This window comes from Elephantulus edwardii, unplaced genomic scaffold, assembly GCF_000299155.1.
Source record: "Elephantulus edwardii isolate Elephantulus edwardi_28Jun2011 unplaced genomic scaffold, EleEdw1.0 scaffold00091, whole genome shotgun sequence".
Classification (NCBI taxonomy): Eukaryota; Metazoa; Chordata; class Mammalia; order Macroscelidea; family Macroscelididae; genus Elephantulus; species Elephantulus edwardii.
In genome coordinates, this window is record NW_006399841.1 from 2,326,061 (window position 1) to 2,353,942 (window position 27,882).

The 27,882-nt window shown below is 45.3% G+C and overlaps 2 protein-coding genes across 3 annotated transcripts in view; one reads left to right on the forward strand and one right to left on the reverse strand.

Moving 5' to 3' along the window:
* The window catches only part of MLH1 (mutL homolog 1), a 44,353-nt gene extending 22,072 nt beyond the window's left edge, over positions 1-22,281 (reverse strand). For both annotated transcript variants that reach the window (XM_006890604.1, XM_006890603.1), the window contains exons 1-10: positions 22,166-22,281; positions 19,476-19,566; positions 17,359-17,457; positions 14,813-14,886; positions 12,403-12,475; positions 10,390-10,481; positions 8,927-8,969; positions 8,693-8,781; positions 4,909-5,021; positions 2,596-2,689 (exon numbers count right to left, since the gene is read on the reverse strand). In XM_006890604.1, coding sequence (XP_006890666.1) covers positions 2,596-2,689; positions 4,909-5,021; positions 8,693-8,781; positions 8,927-8,969; positions 10,390-10,481; positions 12,403-12,475; positions 14,813-14,886; positions 17,359-17,457; positions 19,476-19,566; positions 22,166-22,281 — 884 coding nt within the window. The remainder of the gene's footprint in view (positions 1-2,595; positions 2,690-4,908; positions 5,022-8,692; positions 8,782-8,926; positions 8,970-10,389; positions 10,482-12,402; positions 12,476-14,812; positions 14,887-17,358; positions 17,458-19,475; positions 19,567-22,165) is intronic.
* Positions 22,282-22,758: 477 nt separating this feature from the next.
* Positions 22,759-24,561, forward strand: EPM2AIP1 (EPM2A (laforin) interacting protein 1). Its single transcript, XM_006890658.1, has one exon. It carries the CDS (start codon positions 22,759-22,761, stop codon positions 24,559-24,561), a length of 1,803 nt encoding a protein of 600 aa, XP_006890720.1.
* The last annotated feature ends 3,321 nt before the right edge of the window (positions 24,562-27,882 follow it).

Consider the following 27,882-nt stretch of genomic DNA (forward strand, 5'->3'; position numbering starts at 1 on the left):
CGTTTACGTGGTGGCCACGAGACTTGGTGAGGGCGACGTCACAGTGGTCAAAACCTCAAGGCCAAGTCTGAGTGACTGGGTTCAAATGCTGGCTCTGCAACTAAGAGCCGTGGAGCTTTGGCAAGTGGCATCATCCTCCTCTGCCTCAGTTTCCTTGCTTAAAGAGTAGAGCTACTAGCATTACCCAGTTCCCAGTTAATGTTGTTATGTACCACTGAGTCAGAACTAACCCATAACTGACCCTCCAGTGGGTTTTCACAAGCAGTTTAACTGCATGAGAGAAGACTGCCCGTCTTTCTCCACAGAGCAGCCGGTGGATTTGAACTCCGTGCCCTTGAGATGACAGTGTAGCTCCTAACCAATAGGTTAAGTTCACGTAAAGTGCTTTGCATATACCTTATACGTTTATTCCACAATTAACGTCATCACGCCAGAACCAGAAGAATGTCTTACGATGTCACCTTAAACAAGCTACATCTGTTTTATCAGATATAAAGGCAAGGTAACCTTAAATCTGGCCCCGCTTACTTTTCTAGACCATATAAGAATCAAACAAAGATTTTTGTTAAAGAACTTTCTATACTAAAAATAGTCTAAAAGTCAGCTATGACTCTGCCATTTTTTAGTTTACTGTCTCATTTTCCATGGCCAGCTGGTAACGGAGCTTGCGAAGGGGAAGCTCTGTCAGCAGAGGGCGCTGGAAGGATGCTGGAGGAGGAAGGAGCCCACCCCTCCCTCTGGGTTTCAGAAGTGTGGTCCTGTTACAGTGCCAGGCAGCAAGCATGGCGCCTTCTCCTTCTGGGCCATTTCCTTATGTGGCTCTGCAGCCACTGAAGGACCATGTCACCAACTCTCCACCACCTGCTGTAACACGGCTGCATCGTTTTGCACCAGGTTTTGATCTCAGCCTTGGGGCTGAGGACTTCCAGGTGAAGGGTGGCTCACTATCATGTGCTCCTTCTGCCTCTTTGCCTCTTACCAATGGTCCCTGGGTGCAGAAGGGTACAAGTCAGAGTGCTAACTGAAAGGCTGACAGAACCAATCAGAGGCTCCTGGGGAGATAGACGATTTATCGCCTCGTAAGTGTGACAGACCACAAGCCAGAAATTATTGACGGCAACAGGTTGGGTTAGGTTGGGTTTGGGGTAACTTCTTACTAGTCAATCCTCCATTCTGAGAATTCCTGGTTAATAGTTATATTAAGTGTCCTCTGTTCAAAAGACTGAAGGTTTCTGTCTTTTGTTGGTAAGATTCTAAGATGAACAAGGGGTACCGTAACTAATTTATTTTCTAGCAACAAATGTAAGGGATCCAACAATTTCATTTAAACTCTATTTCCTTATGATAGAACAATAAACTAAAATTCACTTTCAAACACAAGCGCAGTCCAGATAGCATAAAGGTTTTAAGACTTAAGACATTTTAGTATAACCTCTATCTTGTATAAACATAGCCCGTGCACTGAGCGATATTTCAACAGGCTGGGATAAAACAAAGCTAAAAACAGTAAAAGGGCAAACTACCGAGGAAGCAGGAAACAACGAAAATGAGATCTTTCGTAAACTAGATTTTAGACTCTAAACTCTTTTTAAGGTGCCCACAAAAAATATCTGTTGTTGTTGTTGTTTTGTGCCATCGAGTTGCCTGCAACTCATAGCAACCCTGTGTACAACAGCCCTACACCCTGCTCTGTCCTGTGCCAATCATACTGTCTCCGATACACCCATCCCAATTGCCCCAGTCACTGAATCAATCCACCTCATAGAGGGCCCTCCTCTCCTGCGCTGTCCCTCCACCCTCCCAAGCATGACGTCCTTCTCCAAGGACTGGTCCCTTCTTGTAACATGTCCATAGTATGTCAGACAAAGCCTCAGAATCCTGCCATCAAATCCATTCCAATTCACAGTGATCCTTCAGTGGGTTTCTGAAGCTGTAAATTCTTAGAGGAAATTGCCCCTCTTTCTCCTGTAGAGTGGCAGGTAGACTTGAATGATTAACTTTCTAGTTAAGAGCCAAACGTGTTTCTTACTATATACTAAGGTTCCTTTTCAAGTTAAGGAAACACCATTTTCTGTATTTCAAACACCTGGTATGACACCTGGCCTATGCAGTACCCAAAAGAAGATTGAAGAACTGTTGAAATGAACATTGTTGCGTTTGACCACTAGCTTGACTAGCCATAGCTAAGTCTCCATGGCCCAAAAAGACCGCCTTTCACACAAGGAAGAAAGGCCAGCCACTGTGGGGGTTCAGCTTTGCAGCTGGCTCTACCTGCAGTCCTAACACTCAGCGTGGTGGACACACACTGCTGTCTCTACACTGCTAACCAACAGTGACTCCCACAAGGTTGACACCTTAATGGACTGAGACACGGCAGTCACCTTTTCATCACCAACACAGTGACTGGAACATAGCATGGTTCCGCTAAATAAGTCAATGAGTCACAGAACACGGCACCTTTTACCTTTAAAAGAACAGAACACCTATTGCCAGAGGCAGTTGCGGCTCATTCTATTTGGAAGCCTGATGTCCTTTGAAGAGGAAAGCCTGGAAGCCCCATCGGAGTCACAGATGAAGAGTTCAGTGATGCGTTACCTGAGATACAGAAATGGGTGTGTGTTCTTGGGCAGATATGCCGCATATACCGTTTCTATAGCTTTTCTCAAGGAAGCCGATTCGACCAGACGATCTAAAAAAGAAAAAGGAACTCATCAGCTCAAAACGTGCAGAGGGGTGAAGTCATAAGTGCATATTCACCCCATGCTATGAAATGACTTCAGGGAAAATACTTCCAGGGTGGCAGGGATGGGACCCAGCAGCTGCCCAGCCAGGCCCTCGGGTCTGTCACAACTTCCTAGAAACACAATATGGGCTTGGACCCCTCCTCCCTCACACAAGCAGCAGAGACACAGAAAGGCTCCGACAGTCCTTTCCCTCCACCAGCCCACGCTGGCTGCCTCTGCCCCCGCTGGGCACATGGGCAACAGGAAAACAGCTCTTGGATTTTCTACTGTATAAGCACTTATCAACTACTGAGCACAAGTGCCAAGTGCTGGGGGAAATACACCTGTGAAGAAATGACTTCCAACCCCAAGAGGCAGGTGCTGTGATAAGTGACAGGGCAGAGTGTCAACAGCAGATCTCCAAGGCAGGTACAGAGGTGAGGAAGGAGAGTGAGCTTTCCCGGGCATCTCAGTACAAAGTTGAGAAGGTGTCAAGTTCTGAAGGTAACTTAGGAAACGAGGTGGGTTTGGAGGGAGCAGAAAACAATGGCTCTGGAAGCAATTACATAAATGTCAGAAGAGGTATTTTCAGAAAACGTGGTTCTTTTCTCTCCTGACAGCTCTAAGATGACTTGCTGATGGATGATTGCAGCCAAGGACAGGCCACCTCCTTTTACCTCCAAAGAGAACGGCAGCTGTGACTGGATCAACGAGAGGACTCGCCCTCCTGGACTGTCCATCATACCCACGGTCCCTTCAGTAAACATCCTCGTACTTCATAAGCACGCGTCTGGAGCACACAGGCCTGGAGCAGTGAAGACCCCTGATTCAAGGACGGCCGGGCCTCCTTCAGGGATTTCTGAACTTAGCACCTGCCAAAGGATATTCTGAGCAAGGCTGCAAGAGTGCAGATTACTGAATGATAAGCGTGACCTCCACCTTGAAATCATGCTGACGCAAAAGGACAAACGCTGTACGATCTCACGTCTGTGAATCACACGACGACACAGACTCCAAAATTGTTAGTGGTGACCAGACAGAGGACGAGGAGAGGAAGTGAGGGGGATGTCTGTTTAGAAAGCTCTGAGTTCAAGTTAACGGTGAAAGAAGAAATGGTTCCAAAACATGCAGAGTGGAATCAAGGTCACCGAATTTTACATGTGGAAGTGACTGGACTTGGCCAAGCAGTATGTTGTCCATATTCTTTCACCACATTTGGGGGAAACCACCTCTGATTTCTGGTTGCTACTGGAAACTTAGAATCATGGACAAATTCGCTAATGTCAAAGCAGAGACCCCGTGGTGCAAAGTCCCGTGAGCCAGCAACACTCGTCAGACAATGGTGGGCTATAAAACATGCTTGATTGACGGCACTGCCACCTGGCTTCTTGCCATTAATGTAAAGGCGAAATAAACAATGAAGAAAACAAAACTAAGAAAATGACAGATCTTTCTAAGCAGTAACAGTAAAGGACCAATCTGTATAAAATGAAGTACAAAGGAAGACACATCTTGTTTCTACATCGGAGCACGCAAAACTGAGTCAGACTCTACTGAGACCATTCGTGGTTGCCCTGTCATTCTCTGCGCAAACCAAATCTCCGTACAGACACAGACTGCAAAACGGTATTTACTTAATGAGTAGCAATCACACTTAACAGTGAGTCAGCCAGGAGAGGAAGACTGGGAAGGACTCTGAAACAAATTCGAGTTAGCTTCCTCCCTCATTTCCACTACCGCTCCTTGGAGCCTAAGTAACTTGGATTTTTTAAGGAGAAAAATCTCAAGCGGCTTAGCGCTCAATTTCTTGACTTCAATGGCACTGTCTGAACCTCCAATAGCCCTGCATTCTGCCTGCTAATTTAACCCATGAATATTCAAGGTGAGAACAATGTCCAGTGCAGGGGCTTGCTTCTAGAGGCTTCCATGGAAGCTGAGGAGGAAGGGATGACTGCATGCAAGGCCCTCTCCGGGGCTCCTTCTTGGAGGAGAGAAGCCAATTGTGCAACTTTCAGCAAGGGGCACACCTCATATGGCAGAAGGCACACTTAACCCGAAGGCTAAGCTTCCTAAAACCAGACTGAGCGCAGGGCGGGGTAACCATGGCGGTGGACTAGACATTTTTCCTGGTTCCTATAGAATCCCTGGCGGATGGATCTTCCCAACTTGGTCCTTTTTGACTTACGATTGATGAAAAGTAAGAATATGCACTTCTTCACCGAGTAGTTGGCATTCGATATGTAGCCATTCATTTTGAAGGCCAAGGTTTTATCCTCACACTCAACTTCTATTAATTCTCTGGTAAGAAAAGAGACATTTTAAGACTTTTAAAAACACTAGGAAGTGCAAACATTATTAAAAGGATCAGAGTTAGAAAACACAGGGCTTCTTCTCATAAAGTAGCTTTGCCAAGGTAAGACCCAGGTTTGCACCTCGGTCTCCTGAGCCACAAACACACCCCCAGTCACTCATCCACCCCTCCATCCCAAACCTACCCACCCATCAACGTACCTAACCATCATCCATTCACCACATCCACACACACCCATCTATCCCAAACCTACCCATCAACATACCTAACCATTATCCCTTCATCACTCACCCATCCACCCATCCATCCCAAATCTACCCACCCATCAAAGTACCTAACCATCATCCAATCACCACATCCACACACACACACACCCCAATGCATCCCAAACCCACCCATCAACGTACCTAACCATCATCTATTCATCACACACCCATCCACTCATCCCATGAAATTACTCATCCATCCTTCCATCCATCCCAGACCTACCCACCCAGTTTTCAAGTGCTTATGCTATTGGCCTGGTCCTTCTTGAGTTGCTGGGATATAAGGACAAAGCTAAGCTCCGGGTCCTTACTTCACTGTGACTTAGATTATCTTAGGGAGCTCTGGTGGCCTGGAGGTAAGGAAGTGCGCTGTCATCCCAAGGACACACAGTTTGAATCTGCTGGCCTCTCGCCAGGAAAGATGCCAGTCAACTTCCATTTGATTCATGGCCTCTGAAAACCCTCTGGAGGGTGAGCTGTGACTTGGTCCTGACCAGACAGTAAACAACCTATTATCTCAGTCACTTAGTTGAAAATAACGCCTCAAAGTATGTTAGTAACCCAAACAAAATATAAGGTCTCATCTCTCCTGACTTCTTTACTTACAAAGAACGAAGCTTCTCTGTGATGTCGCTCAGTTCGTATTTACTGGGAAGGGGCAGTAAGTAGGTGGCCATTGGATGAGCTACACTCGTTTCTGATTTAGAGTGTCCCCAAGGTCTGTTTCCTCTGCCTGGAAAACGTATCTCCAGCCGGTTGTTGTTGTTTTTAGGTGTCACTGAGTCAAGTATGACTAACAGTGAACCTGTGAACAACAGATCTGAACCCTGTCCTGTGTCGTCATGATTCCTGATGTGAGCCCATTGCTTCAAAGTCTTCCCTTCCTCTGCCCACCCTCCACCTTTCCAAGCATGATGTCCCTTTCCAAGGAACAGCCTCTCCTAGTAACGTGTCCAAAGTATATGCGTCAAAGCTTCCCCATTCTCATTTCCAAGGACTTTTCCCAAGACATGTCTGTCTGATCTTCTGCCAGCCCATGCGACATTCCAGCTAGTTAATGGATTCTTCCACTGTGTCCTGTACTCTCCCCCTCCCCCGGAAACTTCTGACACAGTGAGCTACTGAATGGCATAATGATTTAATGCCTCTTTGTAACTGGAATGTGAGTTCTCTGAGATCAGGAGCCATTTCTCCTTTGCTCACTCCCCCACACAGCAGGGGGCCTGGGCGTGACCAGGCCCTCACGAAGGACCTGCTGGACAGATGGTGAGGCCTTCTCACACAGTGATATGTGCTGTGACCCAGCGTGGAAGGTATGGTTGCAGCATTCCCCAGACAATGAACCATCAGACCTTTCTTTCCAAAGCATCTGAAGAGGCTGCCATGAGGGAAACCACTTGGGAAATGCTGGTCCAAGTCACTTCTAATTTTTAACAGTCCTTAAGACTATTTTGTTATTGTTGTTGTTTGGTGCCGTCGAGTCGTAGACGACTCATAGCGACCCTATGAATAAACAGTCTGAGCACTGTTGGTACATAGAGTTTCCGGAGACAAGCCATTTCGCAAGTGGATGCCGCTCCTGCTTCCAGGCTTGATTTAGCCGGGAAGCTCCAGCCAACACTGTCCACCATGGGTGCCCATTACCACGATTGGCACATCACTGTCACAGGCTTCAGCATCGCAAGAGTTACCTCTGTACAGCAACGCACAGACCAGTGCTATACCACCTAGAAGAATGTTTGTCTTAGTAAGACTGTCTTAGTAAGTAATTTTAACATCTAACAAATTTAAGCTCTTCAAGTTATACTGTTAGAATGATGTGCTCCCTTTTGCTTTGGGGGTGAGACAAACAATAAATACAGGCACACCACAGAGACATTGTGGGTCTGGCCTCTACAACTGCGGTACAGCAAACACCATAACACAGCAAGTCACACAAATTTTTCCATCTCCACGTACATATGAAAGTTATATTTTCATTATACACTGGTCTACTAATTGTGTAGTAATTATATGAAAAAGTTTTAAGTATTTTGAAAAATACCAAAATGTTGACACAGAGATAAGAAGTAAGCTGTTGGAAAGATGGCATTAGCAGACTTGCTTCTCGAAGAGTCGCCATAAACTCAAAATTTGTTAAAACAAAAAACCCCTACAGTCTCTGTTAAGTAAAATAAAGTGCAATAAAAAGAAGTATGCCTCCCATTAACCAACAAATGGATAGAGAAGTTCTGGTATATTCACAAAAATAGAACACTATGCAGCACTGAAAAATAAGGAACTCATGAAATATACAAAATGGGTGACCCTGGAGGACATTATGCTGAGTGAAATATCTCAGTCACCAAAGGACAAGTATTACACGGGGCCACTGCTATAAAATGGGAATGAAATCAGAGTTGGAGGGAGACTGAGAAAGATGGGATAAATTATGTATACTGTGCTGAAACGGATGAGGGAAAGAACTGTTTAAAAGGGACATATGATTAGGTATTATTGTCATGACAGAAGTCTAGAATGAAGGCTGCACAGTGGAATGGACTTGGGGGAAGGGACTGCATAACAATGAAAGAGTTTTACTTTTCCTTTTTTTTTAAATTGTTTTTTCTGTTTGTTTGTTTGTTTTAAATTTTATTATTTTGTGTGTGTACCGTCAAATCAGATCTGACTGGTACAGGAGATGATTGTTCCTCCTTCTCCAGCAGAGCATCTGGTGGACTCGAACTGTGCACCTCTGGGATTGCAGTACACCTTCTTGCCACTAGGCCACCAGAGCTCGCCAGAGTTTTACTTTTCAAGGGGAAGAATGAACTGGGGGGAGGAGTGGGCAGGGAGAAAAGGGCAACAATGAATAAATGGAAACCCTAAGCCTCTGTAAACTTTCATTAACATCAAATAAAAAAAAAAATCTCTAAAAAAATACATTATATAGAATAAATTTTAAAAATAAAATAAAGAGCTATGTCTATAATCTATTAACACTTACTTAGAAAGGAAACTTTAATTAAAAGCAAACTGGCTGATCCCTAATGAGCCTTGGCTTTGCGGGCCCTCTGGGTCGAAACGGGGTTCTGGAACGATTGCTCCGGCTGTGAAGGGTCTTGGCAAACGGGAGCATCAGAGGATGATGTGATTCTACTATATTACAAATATCCTGCAGACAACCCTCTCGAGGAAACAACACTCACGGTCTCCAGAGCCTCCAGGAGAGACATACACGGAGACAGCGCACGGCAAGGACCCAGATTACACGGATGAGAGACTCCAACAGCAGGTCTGAAACTGATTTAATTAAGGCAGGTGCTCTCTTGACTGAACCCAAAATAACACAATGAAATGACAGACCAAGGCATGAAGGCAAAGGGTTTTTTAAACAGAGACTAACAACATACCGACTGACAGCATTTCCAAAGATGGAGCGAATGTTGTCCACGGTGGTGGCATTGGGCAGGGTTCTCACATCGGCCGTGGTCTCACCTTGCTGAGAAACAGAACCAGACAGAAGAGATCACGGCTTCCAATCTCACAGCGGTGATAGAACATCACCCCCTTATCTCTACAGATAAACAACAACAATCCCCTTTCCTTTTCTTACTATCATCATCCCCTGTAAACCAAGAACTTACCTTTTTAACAGAGAAACTAACGCCTGAATTGTGTATTGAATACCTGGGTGAGAGGAGGGAAAACAAGCACTCAGTAAGTAGAGAATGATCGAGTAATACATGTGACAGTCTCCTTCCACCTGGATGAACAGCACTGAGGGATTTAAACAAAGACAACACAAACAAAAACATCATACTCAAGATAACACACTTGACTCACAGGAGAATGGCCAGCAGAGATGACATGGAGACAAGGATGATAAATGTGACTGAATTAAAAAACAAAACAAAACTGGGTTCTGCTTTGCTTTTTATGCGTTGTTGGCTACACTGTAGAAAACCTAACTTGTCCTGAACTGTCTCGGGCAAGCCTTGAGAACCTAGGTCTGCCTTTTCTGGTCCTTCTGGTCCCCTGGGTCCAGTTCCAGCAACTCCCTGGGCTTTCGTAGTTGGCCACCTCCCACTCTGGACACTCACCCTCAATGACCTGAAGGAAGGCATTTAACAAAATGCGTTTATTCACTGATAATAACATTTTACTTTACAAAACCAAGAATCCAAACAGCCCCTAGAACTCCTTATTTCCAGGAGATCATGGCTATTCCAACTTTTTGTACAGTTTTGGCCAAAAAACCCTTGATGTATAAACCACCTACGCCACTGTGTTATGGACAAATGTTTGGCTCGTATTAGGTCTTTTCAAAATATGAGAAAATAGCACATTCTCGTGAAAGTTCAGGCACCCCTGGCAGATTAAATCTATCACACACATAACATTTTCACCTGGCTGGAACCCTACCCTGTTCATCAGCTAATCTTCACCTTGTCCCATCCCGCTTAACGTTCTTTTGGGAACACTACTGATCACGCGGCTTTCTCTCCACAGAACTAAACACATAACTGAGTGAACCAGCTATGCCAACCAGCTGTGTTTTCCCAGGAAACAGGTTCTCGAGCAGAGTCAGGATGAAGTGTAACAGCTGGGGCAAGGTCACTACATGAAAGCCCTTGAGGGAGGCTGGCTTTCTGCCCTCAGAGAGCCGTTCACGAAATCTCCATTCACTGGGAGAGAACTCCCAGCCTTCCAATAAATTCCTTTTGGATTCACACTATCTAGAGTCCGTTTGTTTCATGTGCCATCAAAGCACCCTCAATGCTGAAGAGAGCAACTGCTCTTCCCTGGGGGGGAAGGAGCAAGGCCAGAACTGGTGATGAAACCTTGACTAGAAAGGATTTCTGGTCAGAGAAGAAGTGATGCCTTTGAACTGCGGTGCTGGGTAGGAGTGCTGCATCAACCACAGACTGTCGAGAGTACAAACCAGTATATCCTGAAGGAGGAGCAGTCGGAGCGCTCCCTAGAGACATCACACAGTGATGACGCTGCTCTCCACCTCGCTCGGCAAACTATTCTCAATTCAGAAAAACCTGCACACAATTCTTCAGTGAGAGATTTTAGAGAGCCACTCCCATAGTCGGGATTGTACCTGCCAACAACTTCCAGAATCTTCCCATACTCCTCACTGGGATTTTTCAAAGCTTTCCTCCTCGTGGTGATGTTGTAAAAGAGGTCTTCCACCTGAAAGGAAGAGGAACGTTTCGTGTGAACCCACAGAAGTCCATGGAAGAAAAGACCCACTGGTGGCCTAACGCCGACTCCTAAGACAATGAGGGAATCCAATTCTACTGCTCAAAGCACAACTGTAAGTGCCTGAGGAACAAGGGGCAACTGAGAGGGCAGAGCTGACAAAAAAACGAAAGGATGTTTTTCCTCCCTCCAACATTCATTTGTCATTCTTCAAATATTTCTTGGAGCCTATTCAATAAGAGAGGAAGACTCAGCGAGTGACACAGTGACTCTGACAACAGGCTCGTGCCCACTAAGGTGAGGACGACGCAGCATCAGCCAAGGTTCAGATCTGCTGTTCACAGGGTCACTGGGGGCTGAACTCACTACATGGCACCTGACAACAACATCCCGACGTCAGGAGCCACTGGCCAGAGCACAGGGTCAGTGCTAAGCTGAAAAGCTGGCAATGCTTCTTTGCCCACAGGCCCGTTAGGAGCAAGTCCTACCGGTCCACGTCTAAAAGCTCACGGCCACTGAAACCCTCCTGAGCACGGCAAAATCGGAAGCAAGCAGGGTCACCAAGAGTCAGCTCAGTGGCAACCTGACTGGCTTCGTCTACGTCAGACTTCCTGCTTCATGCTGAGAGGAAGAAGACAAAGCACAATCTTGCCAATGAGAGGAGACAATTTGAGGTAAACACGTAAATTTCTGATTATATCACATGGCACTCAGAGATATTTTTCTAAAGACTATAAATTTTTTTTTTTATTTTTAAAATTTTTTTGTTTCTTTATCATTATATCAGATCTGACTGGTACAGGAGGAGATCGTCCCTCCTTCTCCAGCAGAGCATCTGGTGGATTTGAACCTCACGTCTCTGGGACTGCAGTGCAGCTTCTTGTCACTGGGCCACCAGAGCTCACCAAAATACTAAAAGGTTTCTTAAGTAACTGCATGCCTCTGGAAACTCCATGAACTTTGATGAATGACGATAGTTATAGAAAGGCTTCCGGCCTTTTGTTCATAGGGTCACTAGGAGTCGTGCTGGACTCGACGGCAATCAACAACATCTGTAACAATAGGATCAAGTATATTGGAGATGATGAGGACGGCACAGGACAGGGCAATATTCAGACCTGCTGTTCACAGGGTCCCTGTGAGTCGCAGGTGACTCAAGGGCACCGAACACAACAATGTAAGAATCCTGGAGACTCTTTGAAACGATAAAGGTGTGAACAGGCTGCCATGTCACAAAAGCCAAAATGTATTTCATTCCTTTAGAACATGACCACTTGGACTTTGTAGTAATCTATAAAAACTCATCCTTTCTCTCACAACTCAAACACATTTTTACTTTTTCTTTTTCTGTGTCCGTTAACATATGTAAGAAAAATACATCACAATAAATAAATATATAGAGATATATTATAAATATAGATAAATATAAGTATCTCTATATCTATAGAGAATGCAACAAGATGACTAGATTACTCCCACCTCAAATATACAGGTGTGTAGATAGCTCTGTGGAGCATTTATTTTTCTTTTTTAATTGAGATTTTAATGAAAGTTTATAAAGAACTTGGATTTCCATTCACTCAATTGTTGCACATTTTCTTCTCCGCCCCCCCTCACTCCCAGTTCATTTTTCTCTCTGGAAAAAAAATTTCTTTCATTGTTATACAGTCCCCACCCTCAGACCACTTTACTATGCAGCTCTTTTTCTGGACTCTTGTCATGCCAATAGTACCTAATCATATATCCCTTTTATACAGTTCTCTCCCTCGTCTGTTTCAATGTTGTGTACATTATTTATCCCCTTTTTTCTTAGTTTCCCCCAACCCCCATGTCAGCCCTATATTTGTCTTTTTGTGACTGAGAAAATAGTCATAAAAAACACTTTATCAAAGATTTGCCTGCACCAACTTACCATGATCTGCGTCCCCTGATTGCCTGCACAGGGTTTTGGAGGGGCTTTCAGCTTCCCATCTGAGTAACTTGCTCTAGTGAAAAATGACAAGAAATTCTTAATATCCAAAAGGAATGTAAACAGATATGTACCCAAATGATAATAAACAAATGCCAACAACAGATTAAAAAATGTTGTTGTTGTTGTTATGTGTGGTCGAGTCACCTGTGACTCATAGCAACCTTATGTACAACAGCCCTAAACCCTGCTCTGTCCTGTGCCAATCTCATTGCCTCTGACAACCCATCCTGATTACCCCAGTCACTGAATCAATCCACCTCACAGAGGGCCTTCCCCTCCTGTGCTGTCCCTCCATCCTCCCAAAATAAAGCCATGTTACAAAACCGATTATCTATTTACAGAAAATTGAAACAAGATGGATCAAGGACCCTGTGTAAAACCTAAAACTATAAAGTGCATAGTTTTATATATTTCTATATTTACTATAAAGTTCACAGGGAAGGCTAAGCAATCTTCTCCGTGTGATTAACTGCCTCTGAAAACCAGCCAGAGGGTCAGCGAGGGGTCAGACCTGACTCGATGGGACCCAACAACAATAAAGTTCACCAACGGAAATCCACCAGCCACTCCTCAGAAGACAGCCAGCCAGTCTTCTGGTGGAAATGACACTATAGCAGCGAGTCAGTAAAGCGAACAGTAAGATGGGCTCGGTGTTTCTGCACTCGTTTATTAAGGGGCTGCCATATCTCGGGCCTGCGGAGGCCCTGGTAATAACAAAAAGCCCCGGAAAGTTTTTGATCAAGCAAGGAGACAGATTTTTATCTAAAGTGTACAACTACGGCCAAAAGTGATGGCTAAAAGGAAACATCCAGCCTGAGGTGGGTGGAAGGTTAATTCGTTAATTCACCTGAGCTGCAGGGAAGCACACTTTGAGGTGGAGGGAGCTGGAAGGCAGAGGGCAGAGAAGGTCTAGAACACCAGGCGGCTGGGAATTACAGATGGAAGTAAATGGGAAGGCGAACATGGGAGGGCCCTGAGTGTCACGTGACTCTGGATTTCATCCGGTAAAGGTGGGAAAAGGTCCTGAGCGCAGGTATGACACGGCCCCAGAGGGATAGAAGCAGAACTTGTCTCCCAGGATTAAGAAACCATTAACCCCTCCTGAACGGCAAAAAATGAATTTGTTGTCTTGAGTCATTTCAGTATTTCATGTCAGTGGTAATTTGGGACAGCAGCCACAGAAAGCTGACACATGAGAAGATCATGTGATGACAGAATCATTCTCTCGCTGCAGTGACGGACACTGGAACCCACCAGCTGCTCTGCGGGAGAGGTGGGCAATCTCAGCCTGCAGGAGTTACGGCCTCCAAAGACCTGCTGCAGGGCCAGATACGGGTCAGTTCTGACTCAACGGTACCCAGCAACGACGTGTGATAAAATGGCACAGAATGACACACACTCATTTTATACCAATAGCAACTGCCTTGTTTTGATACTCTATTTATAGAAAAATCTAATCTCCTTTGGAAGCCACTGGATGGGAGAGTCCAGAGATCCTCCTTGAAATATATTTCTGCAAATTCTTACAAATCTTTGATACATAAAAACCAAACATACAAATAAGATATTCATTCACAACTGTCCCCCCCTTTTGATACAGAGGATTCTAACATACAGTTCACCCAGTTCCTATGGTAATTATAATTCACATAGAATCAAATTTCCCAAGTATTCGCACTGTCTACTCGCCTTCCAAAAATTCACTGTCAACTGAAAAAAAACCAAGAAACCAGTCAAACTGGCCCTTTGCTGTAGTAATTTTCTGCAATCTGAATGGTAAGGAAATAACATGTCTCATTTCTGTCATGCATTTGATTACCCTTGGTTAATGCTTATAGAGCTAAAGGTGGGTTTTGATTGCTTAATTGCAATTGTTGTTTTTTGGAATGTTCCATACCAAGGAACCATCAGCCTCAGGTATGTGCCAGCAGAGCTGGGAAGGCAGGCTGGTACTCATGGGACAGGCTGCTGGAGGCTCAGGAGCCAGCAAAGGTATCAGGGGACCTGAGCATCCCAGCCACAGGGCCTATGTTCAGCCCTGACAATGATACACGCCCTAAGGAAAGGAGAAAAGGCAGAAACAACCACAGTTACCGTTAGAATTCTTTCTTGTAACAGACACCTGAAAGGGACTTGGAAAATGTTCAGTGTTATCTTTTAAACATCTAGGAAGTAAGATCATCACCGAACCCCCATCCCTGTGGATTATCTACTACATGAGGAGGAGAAAGCATACTCAGCAGCCCAGCCCTAAAACATAAAACCAGTTATTGCAGCAGGATTACTCTGAGAGCCAACCAGAGATCACAGCTCAGGTTCAATATAGAAGAATAAAAGGTCAGCACAATACCTGTATGCACACTTTCCGTCGGCTGTTTTGGTTGTGATTGTAACATGAGCCACATGGCTTATGCTGGCCAAAGCCTAAAGCAGAGGGAGAAAAGGGAAAGGACAACTGTTTAAAGAAGAACTCACTACTAGGTGAGCTCTGGTGGCCTAGTGGCAAGGAGCTGTACTGCAACTCCAGAGGCGAGTGGTTTGAATCTATCAGATGCTCTGCTGGAGAAGGAGGGACAATCTCCTCCTATACCAGTCAGATCCAATTTAATGGTATGCACACACACAAAAATAAGAATTTCTTTGTTTGTTTTTAAAGAATTCATTGCTAGAGTTCTCATCCTGGCCACCTCATCAGATGAAAAGGTAATTCCCATCACCTCTTCCATTTTGTCTTAACGTGAGATAATGAATTCTTTGCTCACTCGCTTTCTATGACATGTGGTTCTATCTATAACGTTTCTTCTTCAGAAGATTTAACTCCAAGTTCTGCAATTGTTTCCAAACCAAACACTTCTCCCCAGTCTGGCATCAAGAAAATAATGAAAGCACCTTGCTTAGCTTTAGGCTGCTCTTTTGTGCCACTTTTGTTGTTGTTTTTATTAGGTGCCATGGAGTTGAGTACGACCTATTTCATACTAAATATTTGTAATAAACCAAATGCTACTTCAGGTTATGAGGGAGGCGGATACAAGCTGGAATTCACCCTGAAGCACTAAGGCAATCCTTAAATGTTTACAGGGGTAGACACTAAGGCAATCATTAAGGGTTTACAGGATTCTTGAATTGTATTTGCTAAACCCTCCCTCCTGAGTCAAGCATAAGGTTTTCAATAGAAAGAGCTTAGCTTCATTTGCATTGAATTCTCTTGGTGATTTGCTCCCTGGAAATTTTCAATAAATACACAGGGAAGCTAAGGTTGGTGCTTTAGTTCTGTTCCCCTCCTGCCGTACCTGTTTTCTCCTACATTCTTGGTGTTCTGTCTCGTTATTAATACTTATTAATATACTTTACTCTCGATCTACAACAAGGACCCACAGCGACCCTGTGAATAACAGATCTGAACTCTGTCCTATCCTGTGCCATCTTCATCCTCTGACACACCTGAGCCCATTGCTACAGTCTCTGTGTCGATGTAACTGGTTAGGAGTTCTTCAGAATATGCCCAGCACATTTTCACATTTGGCCACTTTCGATTCTGCCACCTTTTGGCTGTGTGTCTTGACCACGTTCTTAGCCTCTATGTGCCAATGTGGGCAAAGACTAACTGCTGTACCGTGGCTGGACAAAAGATTAAGCAAATCTGCCATGGAAGAAGGGAGGCTGAGGGGCTTCGAGGCAAGGATGGTGAGACTTCATCTCATGATGTCAGGATGGACTAGACTCCTGGAAAGGGGGTGTCACGAAAGAAAAGTGAAGGGTCAATGATGGAGAGGAAGACCCTCAATGAGACAGACCAAGGCAGTGGCTGCAGCAATGGGTTTGAGGACAGCAGAGGTCTTGAGGATGGGACAGGATCAGGCAGAGAGTCACTCAACTGTTGTCCACAGGGTCATTATGAGTCAGGGCCAAACCTCAAGGCACCTAACAACAAAGGAACGGGGAAGGAACACTTCCTCTGCAGAACTGTTATTAGGAGTAAAAGAATGAACACAGCCAAATGCGGAGAAGCAAGGTGGCACACAGAAAACCTTCAGCTCATCTTCTCTATAATGAAACAGTAAGTCCCAGGGGTGCCGTATAGCTAGACAAAGGTTGAAGGGACCATGGGTTTGGAAACTGGCCAAGAGAGTGGCAAAGCCAGAATAAATCTGCTTTCCTAGGGTATGAGGGCCTGAGGCCTGCTTAACTGAGGAACAGCCTCATGGTCAAAAGCTTCTAGGAAATGACCCCCATCTGGAACAATCTGGGGGTCACTGTGAAATGGAAGATTCTTGAGAGCCCTTGAGTTTTATTTAAATTTCAGAGAAGGGGTCACAAGCCATCCATCACATATCATATGTATGCATCGTACAACAAACTACAGACAGAAAATTAAAGTTACAGGGTCCTTCCCCACCCTATACATCCAAAATAAGTACTCGTAAAAAGTTTCTTTGATTGGACTGGCTAAGGACGACCACCTGAAGGCTCATGGGTTTTAAGTGCTTGGGGCTCATTGAGGCTTAAGTGAGGATTTCCTTGCAATGAGTAGAAAATTTTTTCTTCTGTCCCTTGTCACAAGTTTAAGACTTCACAGCTTGTAGCCATTCGGGGGCCACTTTTAACTTGGACTAGTGTAACTCTTTCATGCAATAAACTGAAAAGAGCCATGGGGGGAAAGTTTCTTTGCTTTCCTAGAACCTCTAGACAGGATGCATTCTGCCAACATCTTGATTTTAGCCCAGAGAGGCTCATGTCCTCTGGTGCACAGAACTGTAAAATAATTCACTCGCATTGTTTTAAGCCAGTAAGTTTATAGTCATTTCTACGGCAACAATAGCAAACTAACAAATAAATGCTAACAAATGGCAGACAATGTCCAGGGTGATTTCACCTTTCCTTTCATTCTCAGCTTACCTCACCCCGGAAGCCGTACGTGGAAATGCGGGACAAATCCTCAAAGGTCTGCAGTTTACTCGTCGTGAACCTCTCACACACAATGTCCAGATCTTCTTTCTAAGATTAAAAAAACAACCAACCAACCACCCTCTAACATCTACATTACTTGTCCTTCCAAATCTCTGCATATGTTTCTTTTCTTGATTGAATTCAAGAAGAAACTCTTTTTAAGTAAAAACATTTTAAACTAGAGATAACTCCGTTGCAGGACACCCAGAAACCCACAGTTTGGCCTGGCTCCTTTCTCGATGGGCTAATCCTTTTTTCCAACTCAGTTGCTGGTTCTGCCACATCCCTTTCATCTCTAACACTGAAGCAACCCAAGTCTACCTCTCAGGACTGATCTACACACATTCCTTAAATTATCTCATCCCTTTCCCGGCTTTTAATGCCATCAAGATACGGATAACTCCCACATGTTTATCTCAGCCCAGACCTCTGTCCAGTGCTCCAGACTCACAGATCCAGCTGAAGGGCATCCCAGGACCCAAAAGGAATGCCTAACCCCCATGCAGCCAACCCGCACCCCAAGCCTGCTGTTCTCAGCTCAGCTCACTGTCATCTATGCTTTCCAATTCTCAGACTCAAATCATGAAAGCATTCTCGCTCACTGCTCACTTTCACGGGTTAAGTAATGTGTTCTTCAAAATGTGCTGACGGCCTTACCACCCCTACATCTGAGGAGATTACATCCTATTTGCAAAACACTCCTATTTGGAAACAGGATTTTCTGTCACCTTAATGAGCCCGCATCAGCGTAGCGTGTGTCCTAAACTTGATCACTTCTAAGTGGGCAAGAAGATTAGCCATAGCAAGCAGGAGTGGGCAAAGCCATGTCTGGGTCACCAAGGAAAAATGGGCTATAGAAGCGGAAACAAGGATTGTCCTCAGAGACCCCAGAAAGTGTGCCTTCCCTTCAAGCCTGTGCCCTGAATTTGAGTGAAAGAATAAATTCTGTGAAGGCCACCCACTTGTTGCATCACTATTACGAAGCCCAAGGACACTAAGGAAATTAGGCAATTAATAAGCCACCTCAGCAGATTCTCAGAGCTTTGCCTTCACAGTCAACCCAGAATCTCACCGTTTCTTACATCTCTCCTGCACTCAGGCTCATCTAAGGCACCATCTCCTGCTGCCCCAGTCTATCTACAGCCTATTTCCTGCACAGCAGATGACGTGAGTCCCATAGAACTCGTAAATTATGTCCCTTCTTTGTGTAACACCCTTTACCTCAAGCAAAACCAAAATGTTTTCTAATGGGTTGCAAGGTCCCAGGTGATCTGCCTAATTGTTTATCGGGTTGTTTGAAGCTCCACCTGCCATTCTCCCTTGTTAATCCGCGTTCAGATTCAGACATACAGGTTTCCTTGGCTCTCAGACCTGACAGACATGCTTCCATTCTGCAGTCTTTGCACAGGCTGCTTCCTCTCCTTGTAAACGCCTCCTTTAAACAGCCTCAACTCACTCCCTGACCTCCTTCATCATCTGTCCTCAAATATCACATCCCTGAGCCATCCAACTGAAACTGGCCCTTCCCACCCCGGCACACCAACCTTCCTCTTTGTTTTCTTCATAGAACTTAATGTCACGTTATTTATTGTACTAAAAAGTTGACAGTTTGTACCCAGCAAGTGACTCCTCAGGACAAAGGCCTGTTATTGTGCTTTAGTAATTATCACTTTCAAAATATAAAATATATATATAATCTCCTAAAAAAACCTTTCGGGGCAGTTCTACTGTCTACTGTGTCATGTGAAGTTCTTATTGGTCAAAAATCAACTCAATAGAACCTAACAATTGTCTGCTTATTCCATCCCTCTAGAAAGTTAAAACTAGAAAAGAACAGGTATTTTCTCCTGTTTTGTTCACTGCCGTATCCCCTTGAATGGTGTCCAGCAGGGAACAATTACTCAATAAATGTTTACCGGGAGTGTTGGATGTTTCAGTTCAAACACAACCAAAACCACCCCTCTGCAGAGGTCTGGTTTGTAGACCAGGAGAAGGTAAGTCCCTTCCTGCACATATCACAGGGATAACGTGCACACACACCCCGTTCTCCTCAAGGCTGCACTTACCCGGATCCCGGTGCCGTTATCTTGGATCTGAATCAGTTTCAGGCCTCCGTCTTTAACAACCACTTGGATACTTGTGGACTTTGCATCTAAGCTGGCAAATCACACAGAGAACATAATCAGTCTGCAACTACTCTAATGAACCAAAAGTTACCGAGCTCAAAACACAGTCCAGAGAAATGCAAGCGTGTTTTTCCTTCATCTTACAAGCTCAGTGACAAGACAGTACGAGTTTAGGTTGAGAGAGAAAAAGAAGGGGGCAGAAGAGGGAAACCTTCATTTCTAATAGGGCATTTAGCACCAGCTCAACAGAAAAGATATGGACAATCTCCTCTCATGCAGATTACAGCCTCAGAAATAAAGTGAGAGGGTTCTGAGCCAGCTAGCAGTGAGAAGCTGCACTGCCATTCCAAAGGCACACAGTTCGAATCCACCAGCTGCTCTGCGGAAGAAAGATGGGCAGTCTCCTCTGGTGCAATTTTCTCCCTCTGAAACCTACTGGAGAGTTGGCGATCACTCAGAAATGACTCGATGGCACACAACTACATTAATATATTAAAGTAAGAACAATCAGATGCTATACAAAAATCTGTTTATAGAATTAAGTACAAGCCATGGCACATCTGTGTTTAGCTGTACATTATTCTGGCACAGTACAATAGTATGTCCAATTTATTCTGTTAGTTCTAACAGCATAGAAAAAAAAAATCAGTCTCTATAAACCACAGGGGGGAAAAAATGTTTCCAGATTTTCTGCTCCTTTTTTCTACCTTTTCTTCTTTCCCTTGTTCATCTTGAACCCAGAGCTTTTCCAAGTCCCACTAGCCTGACTGCTTATGTTTTTAAAATATCTCTACATCTCTGTCATTCTTAGCTGTAGCCTTTAACAAATATGTCTCACACACACACACACACACACACACACACACTGTCTGTTATCTTAGTGGTAAGGGCCTGTGTTGCCAACCTGTAGGAAGGTACGTGATCATCTGCATTCACCATCAAAAGAAAGACGAGCCATCAGCTCCCATGTGATTTACTGCCCCTGAAAATCTGCTGGAGGGTCAGTTCTGACTCAACAGTACACGCGATCAACAACTGCCTGTTGGCAGTACTAACACCTCCAATCAAGTTTCCGAGGCTGTAAATCTTTACGGGAAAAGACTGTCCATCTTAGAGCAACTCGGATTGGAACTGCTCACCTTTCTGTTAGCAGTTTAACATGTAAACATACCATGCCACCAGGGCTCCTTTTGAAGTGCATGGACTGCACCAACAATAAATGTTTAACGTTTAGGCGTAATACTGGACATCTTTTTGAGGTTTACAATCCATATTTACCTTTTCACTTAAAAAAAAACCCAACTTTTTATTGTGACTTGGGTAAAAGTCTACAGGACAAAGCAGTTTTCCACACATCATGTCATATGTATTTCATTTTGAGACTGATTGCAAACTCCACAGGGTTAACAGCTCTCTTCCTACATCTTGACCCCTGCAATCTTTTCTGTCCCTTCTTAAAGCCTTCTGCACTTTACCATTGAGCCAGTGCTCTTATGATCAATTTTCATAAGGAGTGCAGCCCTCCTCAATATTACCATTCATTCTAAGTCTACTGATTTGGCTGAAAACAGAAGGAAGTGGATGAGCTCAGGTCGTTTTAAAGCATCTGTAGGGGCTGCAGGTAGCGTTTCAGGAGTCTCTGGTCCTTTTTACTGAGATCCGACCAAGCTTTTTCTCCCATTCCATCCAGCACTCTAATTATGTTCCCTTTGCCAGTGGTCCACTCTTAATCCCGTCCTTCTCCACTCTGATATTTACGAGAATCTACAAGATGTCCTTCTAATGATATCTCCTGAGTGACCCTTAAAAATTTAAAGCAAGAAAACACCTGTGGGGCATTACAGAAATCAACATTAAACCCAAAGTGCCCAGACGATTTCTTTTGAATAAAAGTGAAAATTGTGCCCTTGATGTATGTACTGTTGATTTCTCTGGAATGAAAACCAAGAAGCTGGTAACATGATATCCTTTGCAAAAAAAATATCTTTCCCAAGCAATAAACGAACGCTCACACATTTCAGTGTGCACCTTCTACATAATGTCAAATCAAGCAATCCCTTCAGTTTAATGGGAAGACTTCTGATGGCACTGTAGTTAGAGCACTTGGCTGCAAATGCCAGGTCAAGGGCACTTCAAACCCACCAGCTAGCAGCGGGGAGGGATGAAGATGCTGGAGTTCCCTAAAATCCAGCCTTGGATGCCCTAGGGGGATGCTGGGGTCCAGCCTACCGCTTTGATTTCAATCAAAACGATGGCAGGTTTGGCTTTTTGGTCTTGTTTAGTTAACAAGACCATTAAAGCAATAGTAAAGCTATCTTCCACTCGCACCTGTGAACATTCTAGAAAGAACACGGCAGAGTGCTCGACAAACACTGGTTGCCTAGTTACAGAATCAGTGCCTTCGACCCAGGGCCCCGGGCTCGGCAGGACGCGCATGCGCATTAGCGCTGCCGGCCAGGGCCGGGGTGGGGGTGGGGGAGCAGGTAAGCGCGGTGCCGCCGCTGCTGATGCTGCGGGCATGCGCAGTAGCCGCCTCCGGACAGCGCAAGGAGGCGTGTCGCGCGATCCTAAAGCGTGAGGCCCCCTTAACTCGCAGCCTCTAAGGGCGCCTGGCCCGGCTTCCTTCGTACCAGTTCTCAATCATCTCCTTGATGGCATTGGCCGGCCGCTGGATGACCTCTCCCGCCGCGATGCGGTTCACCACTGTTTCGTCTAGCCGGCGGATCACTCCCGCCCCTAGCGACATTTTGGCCTCTGCAGAGCTCCGGCCACGTTCGAGAGGCTCAGCGGAATTGCCTTCCGCCGGTCACTTCTGTGTCTCGAACTCCCGGCCTCTCAGCAACGGCAGCTCATCCCTTCTTACTTCACCCCACCTCCAATCCCCAATGGCAACGCAGTGTAGGCGCTACAGGGCTATTGATTGGACGGCTCGAATGCCAGTCAAGTTTCTTAAGTGCATCAGTTCCTTCGTCCCTCCCTAGCCAGCGGGCGCTGTGTTTATACGTCAGAAGACTGTCCGCGCTTCCTATTGGTCAGATCCTCGGAGCGACAGAGACTCTGAAATTTGCAGCCAATAGGAGCTGAGATGCGGACGCAGGAGGCGGGTGTTCCCCTGCCGAGGTGGAGAAGGGCCGCGGTGAGCGGGCGCCTGTCAGCTGCTCCGCCCCTCTCCCCGCAGCCTCCGTGAGGCTGCCCCTTTTCTGGTGTCCCTCCCCACTGTGAAATGTGGATGACCCCCAAAAGGAACAAGATGGAAGTCAAGGAGTTTAGAGCTTTCCTTCCCGAGTGGACCCAGCGTTACTTAGTGGTGCAGCCTCCCGAGGGCAACGGGACCCTGTGCCTGGTGTGTCGCCGGCTCATCATGGCCACCCGCGAGCACGATGTGAGGCGGCACTATGAGGCTGAGCATGAGTACTACGACTGGTACACGACGGAGGGCGAGAGCGTGGTCCTGGTGGAGGGCCCACTGTTGGCGGAGGAGAAAGCCATGCGTGCGGGCTACGGGCTGGCCCGCCTGCTGGCCCTCAAGGGCCGCGGCTGGGGCGAGGAGCACTTCGTGTACCGCTGCCTGGAGCTGATGCTGCGCGAGGTGCTGCCCGAGCACGAGGGCGTCCTGGAGCACCTGGACCTGGGGCCCGAGGTCACGGGCCAGCGCATCCTCAAGATAGACCGCGACCTCCACACGCAGCTCTGCAGCCGCGCCAAGGACTTCAGGGCCTACTCGCTGGCCCTGGACGACCAGGCCTTCGTGGCCCACGAGAACTACCTGCTGGTCTTCATGCGCAGCGTGAACGACAGCCTGCGCGTGCAGGAGGAGCTGCTGTCCCTGGTCAACCTGACCCAGCACTATAGCGTCGGGGCAATGATGGCGGCCATTCTGGAGGCCCTGCAGGGCGCGGGGCTGAGCCTGCAGCGCATGGTGGGGCTCACGACCACGCACACGCAGCGCATGGTGGGCGAGAACTCGGGCCTGGTGTCCTACATGCGCGAGAAGGCGGTCAGCCCCAACACCTGGAACGTCATCCACTACTCGGGCGTCGTCCACCTGGAGCTGCTGAGCTCCTACGACCTGGACATCAGCGACGTCATCGGCACCATCTCCGAGTGGCTGGTGATCATCCACTCCCGCGGCGTGAAGCGCCCCGAGTTCCAGTCCCTCCTGTCCGAGTCCGAGTCCCCGCACAGCGAGCGGGTGAACGGACGCTGCCTGCACACCTGGCTGCGCCGAGCCAGGACCCTCAGGCTGGTCTTTTCGCTCAGGAGAGAGATCGAAGCCTTCCTGGCGTCCGTCGGGGTCCCCACCCTCCACTTCTCCGACCGGCAGTGGCTCTGCGACTTCGCCTTCTTGGTGGACATCATGGACCAGCTGCGGGAGCTCAGCGACGAGATGCGACGCAGCCGGCGGGTCTTTGTCGCCGCCGCCTTTGACCGGGTTTGTCGCTTCGAAGACAAGCTGACCTTGCTGCACGTTCACCTGGAGGAGAAAAACCTCACCCACTTCCCGGCCTTGAGAGAAATCGTGGACGAGTTCAGGCAGCACCAGGCCAAAGACGACCAGAGGATCTTTGAGCCTGACAGGTACCAGGTGGTGATCAGCACCTTACAGAAGGACTTCGAGAAGCATTTCAAGGACCTGAACTTTATCAAAAAGGACTTGGAGCTCTTCGCCAACCCCTTTAGCTTCAAACTCGAGTATGCCCCCGTCTCCGTGAAGGTGGAGCTGACCAGACTGCAGACCAATTCGGAACTTTGGGATGAATACAGGAGGAAAACCCTGGGGCAGTTCTACGCAGGACTGTCTGAAGAATCTTACCCCATCATCAAAGGGGTGGCCTATAAGGTGGCCTCCTTGTTCGACAACAATCGAATCTCCGAGAAGACGTACACCTATCTGACCCGCTACCAGCACGCCTTGTGCCGCCCGCTGGAAGATGAACATCTCCAAGCCTTGTTCCGCATTGCCACGACGGAGATGGAGCCCCACTGGGATGATCTGGTGAGAGGAAGAAATGCAGTGAACCCATAAACCTCCCAGGTCCACCCCTCATTGGCAAAACTCCACAAGAATTCAAGTCTCAAAGCAAAACTTGGTGTCGTTTCCCCAGGATGACTTAATTTTGGATTGTGGAAAAGCACCCCCAAGTTTAACCCAAGACAATCCAAATTGGACCGGACACTGTCTTATGTTATTTACTTCCCCTGTCCCCCTACTCCCATTTTTTTTTTTAAAAAAACAACACAACAAAACAGCCTCATGAAGCAGATGAGACTGAGAGATGAAAACACTACCCTTTTTAAAAATTTCGTTGAATGGCAGTAGTCGTTTTTTGCCTTTATCACAAAATTGTTTTTGCAGTGTTGATGATGATAATGTAAGTTGAATGTGAAGTCAGATTTAAGGTGTTTTGAAGATACATAGCAAAAATTTAGCTCCAGTTTTCAGGTGTGTTAAAATCAATCTGAAATTATCAACTGCTGAACTGTATATTTAAATTGATTAGCAGAAGTTCATGAAGCAGGTTCAGCTGTTTCCAGAAAGGAAGAACTCGACTTGCAGTGGAGCTGTTTTCTCCTTATCAGAATGTTTGAGACAATTTTTTAAAAGCTCTTTCTGAATCTGAGGTAAATACTTATTTCTCCCCTTCCCCTATCTCAGCCTTAGTTATTGTTAGTAACCATAGAGGAAACAGTTCAAGAAAACTGTAGTCACAGGAACAAGAGTTATATTTAAGTTGCGGATTTAGGTAGCTTCTTGCACCTTGAGTTCAGACTAATGTTTATAGGAAAATTCCCTGTGATTTTCATGATTTTGGTAACTTTATAAATTTTTTCTATTAAAGGAATATCGTAAATATTAATGGTAGACCATTTGTAATTTCATTTTTCTACTCTAAGATGGATAAGGAAAAGAATGTGGGAGTTTTTGCACTCCAGGATCAAGAGATGTAAAATACTGTAATCCTGTGTTTTCCTTTGCTTGAACTCCTGCTTGAAGGAAATCTATTCATTTAAAGTATAACATCACACTGCTGGAAATAGATTTCTTCTAAATTGGAAACTATTCCCCCATATTCAGTATTAGGAAAATGCAAAGTGAAGACATGTAAGTTTGAAGAAGCCACCTTACCTACAGATTTCATCAGTTTCATATTTCTAGTAGGACATCAGCTTTATGCTACAGGTTGTATTGATGGCATTAAGTTTGAGTTTTTGTTAACTATGAAAGGAAAATTGACAATAAAGCCCAATGATGTAAAACTGAGTTGAACACAGAACTCAGTTTGCATATACAAATCTTCACAAGAACAATTTTACTATTGTGCTAAAGCTCTGTCTTAACAATCACAACGCTTTAGTCACTTTGATCACAACTGACTAGTCTGTTCAGCCGTGATACAACTAAGATTCTAGAAGAAGCTAGTTTCTGAGCAGTCAGATTAGATGCCACAGGAGTTAAAGAGCCCAAGTTGTATCTGTGGTTCTCAATCAGAGCCCCCTCTTCCCAGAGGATGTTGGGGAATGTGAAAAACTTGGTGGTTGCTGTTATTTGGGGTCAGGTAGCTATGTGTTTTCTGCTGCATTTATGTTTTGCAATGCATAGTAACCTGGCACCGTGAAGCATTGACCATCCCAAAGTGCCAGTAGGCCCTCATGGAGATACTCTTCTTTTGAGAGACAGAACAGACTACCAGAGAATAAAATGAGACATGTAAGTATCAGAATGCTTGCTTGATAGGGGAGGCTAATTCCAGCATTCTAAGTTGACTAATAGGTACAATAATAGCCTTAATAGGCTCCCTGAGCCTGTCAGACATTGTCAAGAAAGTTTGTCCTAGAATTTGTTTAGGTCAGAGAAACAAGTAAGCATTAGGTGTTACTAATATATTTTCCAACAATTACTATGTTGAGATTTTGGATAGCAGGAATAAGCTTAAATATCTGGAAGAACAACATTGTAAATTAATCAAAAACAAAGCATCGACTGGAAATTTCCCAGTAGCTTTAGTGTCCTCTTTCAAGGCAAATGCTTTACTTGAAAGAAAGGCTAAAAAGCCGCAGAGCTGCTTCTGCTTTCTAACCCTGGTTCTTCAGATACTGAAGTTGTGTACATTTGTGAAGTTATGCTATATGTTTAACTTAAAAACATTAGTTTGCTTTGTTTAGTTACTGACGAAGGGCATAGAAGATAATTCAAGGATTTTAAGTTGACCTTCAATAGAGGATTTGTTATATAGAGTATTGTTTCTTTTCAAGCGTGTATATTTTACTGTTTTCGTATTAAGTAAGTAATTCTGTAACTGCATGGCAGTCTTTAAATTATATTGTTACTGGTCCTGTAATATCAGTGAATATTATAAAAGTACCTTGTACTTCCCATCCCGACTAGCCTTCTTGAAAGATTTGTCTGTATTCCCAAGTCTCCTGTATGTCCACTCTAACTACTTTTCTGAGGTTATTAAATCCTTGTTAGTATTCTTACCCTCCTTTGACATTACTGACTACACTCCCTGTCTTTAGCTCTGGGAAGATGCTGTACCCAGGTATGCTTTCTCAGTCTTCTTTGTGGACAGCTCTTTCTCTATGCTCCTTGAGATGGTTTTTTTTTACATTGTCTTCTCTTTAAATTTTGTTTTAAGCTGTCATCATTTCCCTAGATGAGGTCATCTCCTTCCATTGGTTTAGACACCACCTAATACACTAAAGATTCTTGAATCTAATTGCTGTTTTAACAAGTCTACATTGTTCATTGCTCTCTCACAGACATCCCAACATATTGATCTCATTTCCAAACCTCCTCTCTCGTGTTGCTTCTCAATAAATGTCACATTCAAGTTTCCCTTTGCCCAGACTGAAATCAAGTCATCCATGTTATTTCCCTCTTCATCTGTCATGTCACAAGGAAACACCTTCCTGTTAATTGTGTCTCAGTGTCAACTCTGGTGTCACTAGCTTAATCCAGGCTGTCGTACCTAAATGATAGCAAGCACTTCCTGCCTGGTCTCCCTTTTATCTGGTTTCTGATTCCTTTCTATGCAGTAGCCAGATACTCGTAAAGTCTTCTGTGTCCATATCACTCCACTTAGGACAAGACACACTTCTGTCCGTCTTTCAGATCTGTGCCTCTGTGAAGCTGCTTTGATGCGCCCTAGAATGAGCACCTAGACTGTCTATTCCGTAAATACTCTTTATTCCCAAGTCACCTGTGTGTCTACTTTGCTCTTCTGAGGTTGCTAACTCCCTATCAGTGTTCTTCCCCTCCTTAGTCGTTACTGACCACCCTCCTTGAAATACCGTTTTTTTTTTTTAAACTTTGGGGAGTTGCTGTCCCCGGGTAAGCCTTCTCTTT